Source organism: Calypte anna, chromosome 5, assembly GCF_003957555.1.
Source record: "Calypte anna isolate BGI_N300 chromosome 5, bCalAnn1_v1.p, whole genome shotgun sequence".
NCBI classification, from domain to species: domain Eukaryota; kingdom Metazoa; phylum Chordata; class Aves; order Apodiformes; family Trochilidae; genus Calypte; species Calypte anna.
The window spans coordinates 469,014-478,081 of record NC_044250.1 but is presented as its reverse complement, the minus strand read 5'-3'; the positions used below and the strand labels follow the sequence as shown (position 1 = coordinate 478,081).

Below are 9,068 nucleotides of genomic sequence, written 5' to 3'. Positions count from 1 at the left end.
AGGGGTCCCTGGGACCCCTCTGCTGCCTCCCCACCTCTGGGTGCTCCCCCAGGGGGTTTATCCATGGGAAGAGCTCAGTGATCCCTCGGGATTTCCTGGAGAGAAAGGGAGGGAAAGTCCAGGAGAGGCAGGGACAGAGCTGCAGGGCACTGAGGGCTTGGGTTCCTTCATTAGTGTGAGTGTTAATTGGGTGGGGAGGGGAGGGAAGGGGAAGGGAAGGGGAAGGGGAAGGGGAAGGGGAAGGGGAAGGGGAAGGGGAAGGGGAAGGGGAAGGGGAAGGGGAAGGGGAAGGGGAAGGGAAGGGGAGGGGAAGGGGAAGGGGAAGGGGAAGGGGAAGGGGAAGGGAAAGGGAAGGGGAGGGGAAGGGGAAGGGGAAGGGGAAGGGGAAGGGAAAGGGAAAGGGAAAGGGAAAGGGAAGGGGAAGGGAAGGGGAAGGGAAGGGGCTTCCCCCAGGCACCCAAACCAAATGGAGAAGTAAAAATTAAGGGGAAAAAAAAAAAAGGAAAATAAAGCAAAGTGTTCCTGGTGTGTTCCTGGGGGCTGTGAATAGAAATACACCCAGAGAATAGAAATACACTGACAGACACACCCAGAGAGACACTCAGAGAGACACCTAGACACACCCAGACAGACACACACCCACAGACACACCCAGACAGACAGACACACCCAGACACACCCATACACACACCCACAGACACACCTAGACACACCCATACAGACACACACACACAGACACACCCATACACACACCCACAGACACACCCAGACACACCCAGACAGACAGACACATACACCCACAGACACACCCACACACACCCAGACAGACAGACACACACACACACCCAGACACACCCATACACACACCCACAGACACATCCAGACAGACAGACCCACACACACCCACAGACACACCCACGCACCCCCACAGCCCCCCCAGCCGCACAACTCCCCCTCTCCTCCGGCCCCGGGAATGGGGACGCGGCCCCTTTAAGGGCTGTGCGGAGCTCCCGGCCCCGCCCCTCTGCGCGCGCCTCCAGTCACGTGACGCTGTGGCGGGCTCCTCCGAACCGGCAGCGGCTGCGGGCGGGAGCGGATCCGAACCGGAACCCGAACCCGAGCCCGAACCCGCGGGGTGAGCCCGGGAACCGCACACACACCCCACCACCATCCCCCTCCCTCCCTCCGCAGCCTCCGAACCCCCCGCAGCGGTCGGTACCGGCCCGGAGGAGCCCGGGGAGCGGCTGTGCGTGGGGAGGCCCCGAGGGGCCCGATCCGGGTGCGGCTGTGAGGGGAAATCTGAGCAAAGGGTCAGGGAGGGAAACCCGGGGGTAAAACCTGTGCGGTGTGGGGTCTGTGCTGCTGCCCGGGGCCCTGCGGCCAAGGAGGGGAAGGGGCTGGGGGGAGCGGGGCGGGGACCGAACCCTCTGCGGGAACAGAAGGGGCTGCGGGGGCTGGGGGAGGGAATGGAGCTGGGGAAGGGGCTGGGGAGCAGCTGAGGGTCCTGTGGGTGCTGATCCTGGAGCAGAGGAGGCTGAGGGGAGACCTTGTGGCTCTCTGCAAGCCCCTGAGAGGAGGTTGGAGCCAGGGGGGGTCGGGCTCTGCTCCCCAGGAACAAGGGATGGGACAAGAGGAACTTTGGGCACAACTCAAGCTGTGCCAGGGGAGGTTTAGGTTGGAGCTGGGGAAGAATTTCTGCCTGGAAAGGGTTGTCAGGGCCTGGCCCAGGCTGCCCAGGGCAGGGCTGGAGTCCCCATCATCCCTGGAGGGGTTTCAGAGCCTGGGGATGTGGGGATGAGGGACATGGGGGGTGCTGGGGTCAGGGTTGGACTCCAGGATCTCCAAGCTCTTTTCCAACCCAAACCATTCCATGACTCTGCCAGGTCTGGGGTTGTAGTTTAATCCCAGTGTCTGGGACTTTCCCCTTCTGCAGCTCCATCTGCACAGGACCAGGTTGTCACAGGTGGGGTTTCTGGGGGTTCTGGAGTCCCCATCATCCCTGGGGGGGTTTCAGAGCCTGGGGATGTGGGGATGGGGGACATGGGGTGGGGGTGGCCTGGGCAGGGATGGGGGAAGGGTTGGACTGGATGATCTTAAATGACTTTTCCAAGCCAGACAGTTCCATGATGTTGTTTGGCCTCCATGGAAGGCTCTGTCCCCTGCCTGTCACTGCCAAGCCCCTCAGTGAGGTCACCCAAGGGGTGTCCCTGCTCCCTGAGCCTGGTGAGGGTTGGGTCACAGCTGGGTCACAGCTGGGTCACAGCTGGGTGTCTGTTCCCTGGCAGAGCTGCCCTGAGCACGGGGGGATGGCCATGCAGATGCAGCTGGAAGCAAATGCAGACACCTCAGCTGAGGAGGAGAGCTTTGGCCCACAGCTCATATCCAGGTTAGAGGTGGGTAAGGAGTTACCTCTGGTGTAAGAAGCTGTCCAGGGAGCTGCTAAATCACCTTCTCACTTGTGATCTGCCAAAAATAAAAAGGAAACAAACCCAGAGCCCCCACCAGGTGTAGCACTTGTGTTTTGTGTGGTGTTGCCTGGCTGTGTTCCCTCTCCTGACCTGCACTGATCACCCCCAGCAGGGTGCTGTCTTCTGCCTCTTCCCTGCCATCTGAACCATCAATACCTTGGGCAGACATCTCATGGGTGAAAGGATTTTATGGTTCTGTTTTGTGTAACTAACATTCAGGATGCTGACCTGGAGTAACAGAGTGTGATCCAGAGCTGCTCAAGCCAAGGGAGGGTGTTCAGTGGGAGCTGGATTCAGGTGTTTGTGTCTCTGTCCTTTTCTCTCCCCCCAGCAATGTGGGATCAATGCCAACGATGTGAAGAAGCTGGAAGAAGCTGGGTTCCACACGGTGGAGGCTGTGGCTTATGCACCAAAGAAGGAGCTGCTGAGCATTAAAGGCATCAGTGAAGCCAAAGCTGACAAAATCCTGGTAAGGGGGTTGTTAAAGGAGAGGATCTGACTCAGGGTACTCAGCAGTGTTATTTCTGCTGGCTTCAAGGGCTCTGGTGGTTTGGGGAGGTCTCCATTGGGGCAGGAAAGGTGACAAAACCCAGGAGCAGCTTCAGGGGGTGGAGAGGGAGGAACCATGGGGAAGGTGAGGCTGAGAACTGAACCCAGAGGAGCTGCAGCACCCAGGGGCAACCCCTCATTGCCCAATTTGTTATGTTCTTCCCCCAAGAACTCAGAGTTGGGCAGAGGACACTGCTTCCCAGAGGCTGCTCTGACCTGGGGTTTACTCTTGGAGACAGAGTGAAGCCTGAGTTGTGTTCTCACCACATTTCTGAGTTCAGACTCTGCCAAACAGTTTCTGTTTGACTGAGGCCTGACCCAGCCCCACGTTTGACTCCAACACTTCTCCAATACCCTGGATATTTCCTCCCTGGTAGGAAGGGCATCCCCAGGGCTGTGTGCCCAGCCTGGGTGTTTGTCTGCACAGGGACAGAGCAGATCTGGAAGGGGAACTCAATTTCCACCAACCACACAAAAGGGGTGCTGGGTGGGTGTCTTGGGTCAGAATTCAGCTCTTTTCAGAGACTCCCACCCCAATGCAGGCCATGAAATGAGGTGCATGGATTAAATCCTGTCAGTGCCTCCCCTTCCCAGCAGACAGGGAGCTGCAGGGGTGCAGAGCTGGGCTGGGGGCTCTGGCACTGCCTGCTTTGGGTTCCTCCAGGCTGAAGCAGCCAAGCTGGTCCCGATGGGCTTCACCACAGCCACAGAATTCCACCAGAGAAGGTCAGAGATCATCCAGATCACCACGGGCTCCAAAGAGCTTGATAAACTTCTGCAAGGTAATGAATTCTCTCTGCTGCTCAGGCTGCACTTCTCCTGTGTGGGTTCTTTGTCTGTGAACACACGAGGCAGGTGAGGCACAGGAGCTCTGCTGGAGCAGAGGAGTTCTGAGACAGGAACCAGGGGCCAGCCAGACTCTGGAAACCTTTAACCTCAGTAACTGAGTTAAACTGAGGGTTAAAGCCCTCTCTCAGTGGGCTTTGTTTGAAGTGCTTGACCTTCTGAAGATGGTTTTCTTTTTGTTTTCCCTTCAGGAGGGGTAGAGACAGGGTCCATAACAGAGTTATTTGGGGAGTTCCGGACGGGAAAAACTCAGTTGTGTCACACCCTGGCTGTGACCTGTCAGGTGAGTAGTGCTCTTGGCTCAGATCAGTATCCAGGCAGCACAAGGCATTCAGAAGCTGCAGATTTGGTTTTTGTGCACTTTTCTCTACCAATAAACTTGGATGTGAGAGGATTTGGAGCACCCTTGGCTGTGCCTGCAGCTTTCTGGGATCTTTTGCTTCCTGCTTGGTCTGGTTGCTGGGGTTACTGCAAGCAGCAGTTTGGGGTGGGGTTTTTTTGCCTGTTTGCCTTGTTCTGTAACTGTTTTTCTCCTCAGTGCTCTGACAACCAAATTTAACTCCTTATCCCCGTGGAATAACCCCAGATCCTAAATGCAGAGCAGTGTTTGATCTCCCTTCAGGGCTGCAGAAATCCTTTCTCATCACCATGAGTCCTGCAAAAAGGAAATGAACTGTTGGGTTCAAGGAGCTGCTTGGGGTAGCTGCTCTTTCCCTAACATCTCCTGAGCTTAACTTGGATTTACTTCCTGAAAAGGCTCCAGCTGGCTCTTGCTGTCAGAAGATCTCTCAGTTTGGGGCACCCCTTTCCCTGATCTCAGTTTTGATAACAGGGGTGTCTGGTGTTTCCAGAGGCTGCTGTTTCATGCAGTAGGAGAAGCTTTGGGTTTACTTTGGTCATTTATTTAACATCCTCATGCCCCTAAACACAACATTCCAAGCTCAGCATTCCTTGTGGAGGTGTCAGAGATGGAAACCAGGGAGTTTTTGCCTCCCCTTGCCCAGGCAGAGGTGACCTGAGCCACGGGAGCTCGGTGCCTGCTGTCACCTGCTGGGCATGGGGGGGGTTTCTGGCCTGGCAGTCAGACTTGGGCAATCCTGGGGTTCTTTTCCAGCAGTGAGAATGAGTCCTGTGCCTGAGGATGATTTCCTGGTGTTTCCTTTCCCTCTCTCCTCCTGCAGCTCCCGATCGACCGCGGCGGCGGGGAGGGGAAGGCCATGTACATCGACACCGAGGGCACCTTCCGCCCCGAGAGGCTCCTGGCAGTGGCTGAGAGGTCTGTGCTGCTCTCCTGGGTGGCCAAACAGCAGAAGAGGTTGCCCAGGGAGGCTGTGGGGGCTCCATCCTGGAAGGTGCTGACAGTCCTGAGCAGCCTGCTGCAGCTCAGACAGTTCTGAGTGGGGCTGGGAGTGGGAAATAAGAAGCAGGAACAAATTGCCTTTGTTCTCTCCCATTGTGAGAAATACTGCTGCAGTTCTGATCCAAGGAGGGTAATCAGCTGCTTCTCCAGATTCTAATGGATCTCCTAAATGCCTTATAAGTAATTTAAGTTCAGGATGTTGAATGTAGCTGTCATTATTTTGTTATTATTTATCTTGGAAATCAAATGCTGACAGAGGCATTGCAGGTGGAAGGCAGCTGATCACTGGCTTTTAAGAACCATCTGCTGCTGTTCCAGAGAGATGGTTTTGCTTCTCTGGGGTTTTGTTTTGAGGAAAATCTCTGGTGTTCTGCTTTGCTGTTGTTCCTAGGCAGGCAAATGTTCTCTTGAAGGGGTTTCAGATCATTCCTCTCCCTTTTCATCACCAAGGGGTGGTTCCTACTTTTCTCTCTTCCAGGAACAGGAATTTTTGTTCCAGGCTGTAGGTAAACCTGCTCCCTGCCTGCTGCTGAGGGATTGGTATTTATCCAAGGTGTTTGCTTTCTCTTTCCCCCAGGTATGGCTTGTCTGGCAGTGATGTCCTCGACAACGTGGCCTACGCCCGGGGCTTCAACACAGACCATCAGACCCAGCTCCTCTACCAGGCCTCTGCCATGATGGCTGAGTCACGGTGAGCACAGAGGGACCTTCCCCTCCCAGAGCTGCCTGGGGAGCAGCAGCGAGCACAGGAGACCCCAAAAAGAACAGGAGACCCCAGAACTCTGATGCCAAAGGCAAACGTTGGCTTCCCAAGTGAAGGTCGTTGTTGCCAGACGCTTCCTGTGGGGTTCCCTCCCTTAGCTCAGGTCTGGTCACTCCAGCTGGGTGGTGCCAGAGGGGAAGCTCAGTCTGTCAACTGATGTTACTTTAAAAAGAAGTTTTTAAAGAGATCAGTTTGTTATTGCTTTCAAATTTAAATGTAATGGTTTGGGTTGGAAGGGACCTTTAAAGCTCATCCAGTTCCAGCCCCTCTGCCATGGGCAGGGACCCCTCCCACCAGCCCCATCCAACCTCCATCACTGCCAGGGATAGGGAAGCCACAGCTTCCCTGGACAACCTGTTCCAGCATCTCTCTCACTGCCCTCACAGGAGGGACTTTTCCAGAACAGGATTTGTCCTTTAGGCACCAGAGAAACCCCACAGAGAGCTGGAGTCAGACGATTGGCAGCGGCTCCCTCAGGGGGGAAGGAGGTGGTGGTGGGAGGTGTGTGGGAACCCCTCCACGGGACACCTGTGGGGTCAGAACGTTAAATTCTGGGCTGGTTTGTATCAGAGTGCCATAAATCCAGGTTTTTAATCACGCAGCAGCACCTTTCCTGCCTGGAATGTTGCCTCCTGTCCCCCAGGTACGCGCTGCTGATCGTGGACAGCGCCACGGCCCTGTACCGCACCGACTACTCGGGCAGAGGGGAGCTCTCAGCCAGGCAGATGCACCTGGCCAGGTTCCTGCGGATGCTGCTGAGGCTGGCAGATGAGGTGAGCATCACTTGTGGCTTCATGCTCTGCAGGGCTGGCCAGCAGGTTGGTTTGCTTGTCAGGTCCAGCAGTTTGGTACAGACGGCGTCGTGGCTGCTGCCGTTCCCTGGGGGTGCAGGAGCAGGAGGCTCTGTGGCTTGGGGGTTTTGGGAGGGGTTTTCCCTCCTCCCCCTTTTCCTCAGACAACAAAGGGGTTTTGCTTTGTTGCTTTTCTCCCCACAGTTTGGTGTGGCTGTGGTGATCACCAACCAAGTGGTGGCACAAGTGGATGGAGCAGCCATGTTTGCTGCAGACCCCAAGAAACCTATTGGAGGAAACATCATTGCCCACGCCTCCACCACCAGGTGAGGGAACAGATTCTCCTTCCCTGGGCCCTGTTTTGGGAGACTTTGTGTGGCTTTTGCTGCAGAGCAAGGTCCCTGCTGTGCTTAGGAGGCTGCAATGGCCACGGACAGAGCCTGGGGAGACCCAGAGCTCAGAGCTGCTTGGCTGGGTTCACCAAGTTGTGATCAGTTCCCACAGCTCCCCGGGGCTGTGTTCACATCCTGACACCCCTTCCAGTGCTGGAGATTTGCTGGGGGGGCCTTTTCACACCTTTACCTCTCCTCCTCCCTTCTCCCCCTCAGGCTCTACCTGCGGAAAGGCCGTGGGGAAACCAGGATCTGTAAGATCTACGACTCCCCCTGCCTGCCCGAGGCTGAGGCCATGTTTGCCATCAATGCTGATGGAGTGGGAGATGCCAAGGACTGAGGACACCCTTCACTTCCTAAGGAACCCACGAGCAGGTGTCCACAAAAGGCTCCTTTCTGCTGGGCACCTCACTGACTTTTTCCCAACACAGCAGAGGAATCTGCTGCACCTTGGCACAGAAATCCATTGGGTGAAAAACAGACTTTGAGGGACATCTGGGGGGGCTGCTTGGGGCAGCTCTGCCCTCTGGGGCTTTCCTCACTTGTTAGGAGGAGCTGGGACCCCCAGAGCACCCCCAGAGCACCCCAGCCTTGGGATTGTCCTCACAGCTGGATCCTACTGCTCAGTAACATCCAAGAGGACGTGGGCACTGATGAGAACCTGCTGACTGAGGTGGCATCCATGGGTTTGTCCCCTAAGAAAAGGGGGGGAAGCTTCAGTTCTTCCTGAGTTCCTTTAATTACCAAATGAAGCAGGAGGTGTCTGCAGGGAGAAGGTGGGGGTGTTGCTGGTGCTCACAGTCCATATTCCTCGTGTTCACTTTGTTTGGGATGCTGCAGCACACTGGGGGTGGGGAACTGTTAATTTACATTTCAGTTCATTCTTTTGGTTGCTTTTGGGGGGGGAAGATTTTTTTTTTTTTGTATTTCCTGACTGCTCTGTGGAAATCTACTTTTAATAAAGAGGACCATGAAAGCAGTACCCAGCTGAGAGGTTTCTGGGCTGCAGCCTCTGTCAGTTCAGGTTTCTCTGTAGGCAGTGAGAAGACACAGAAACCTTCAGTCCCTCTCAGCCTGGAGTTTTCCTTTCCTCTTCATCTCCTCGCTGTGGGGTGTGCAGTGCAGCCCTGGCTCTGGAAGGCTTTCTGAGCCTAAAAAGGTTCTTTTATGTTCTGCAATAATTATATATAAGCCACACTGTTGTGAGCTGCTCTAAGCTTGATTAAAGAGAGTAATATCCTGGCAGCAGAAACTTCTCCTCTTCTTTTTTTGGGACAAATCATGAGGGAAGGGAGGCAGCTGGGCCCCGTGGGCTCTTTACCTGGGGGTGACATTGCCAGAACTCATCTCGAGCTGCAGGGGGGGGTTTAACCCCCCCAAACACAAACTTCACTGCTCTGAACCTCTCCCAGCACCCCCAGAGCTTCCTCCCTCCTCCAGCTCCACCTCTGGTGGGGTCAGAACCCCAGGAATTTTAAACAGAAAAACCTTTTCCAAAACCTCTTCCTCAGGTCCCCTTCCCCCCATCCCTCCAGCAGCTGCCCAGGACAGGATTCCTGTGCTGTGAACCCCTGGATGGCTTTGTCCCCAAGGAGCCATCACTGATGCTGCAATTTCCTGCTGCCCCCATGAGATGCTTCTCAGGGGTCCCTCTCAAAGGACAAAGAGCCCTCAGGTTCACTTTGACACCCCCCCAGGTGACAGTCACCCTTTTTCTCTCCCATTTCCCTTTTCCTGAAGCTTTGTCTTCCTCTTTCCCTCCTCTCTCCCACCTCCCAGGCTGCTGCAGAGCCCCTGATAAATAAATCACCTTGCACTTTGTTCCCTGCACGTGGAATCATCACCCAGAGACACAGAACTTTTGTCTTTTATGTTGGCAGAACAATCAAAGGAGACAAA

At 55.3% G+C, this 9,068-nt stretch overlaps 1 protein-coding gene across 1 annotated transcript; it reads left to right on the top strand.

The window, feature by feature from the left end:
• The first annotated feature begins 1,061 nt into the window (after positions 1-1,061).
• On the top strand, positions 1,062-8,406 carry RAD51 (RAD51 recombinase). The gene is made up of 10 exons (XM_030451081.1): positions 1,062-1,135; positions 2,286-2,393; positions 2,800-2,937; positions 3,682-3,799; positions 4,055-4,146; positions 5,045-5,139; positions 5,801-5,914; positions 6,630-6,759; positions 6,982-7,103; positions 7,386-8,406. Exons 2-10 carry the CDS (start codon positions 2,307-2,309, stop codon positions 7,507-7,509), a joined length of 1,020 nt encoding a protein of 339 aa, XP_030306941.1. The 5' UTR covers positions 1,062-1,135; positions 2,286-2,306; the 3' UTR covers positions 7,510-8,406.
• Positions 8,407-9,068: the final 662 nt, after the last annotated feature.

Coding starts and splice junctions, on each gene's coding strand:
- RAD51 (XM_030451081.1), top strand. CDS start 2,307: ATGGCCATGCAGATGCAGCTGGAAGCAAATGCAGACACCTCAGCTGAG. Junction 4,147..5,044: donor CCCTGGCTGTGACCTGTCAG/GTGAGTAGTGCT, acceptor CTCCTCCTGCAG/CTCCCGATCGACCGCGGCGG. Junction 6,760..6,981: donor TGCTGAGGCTGGCAGATGAG/GTGAGCATCACT, acceptor TTCTCCCCACAG/TTTGGTGTGGCTGTGGTGAT.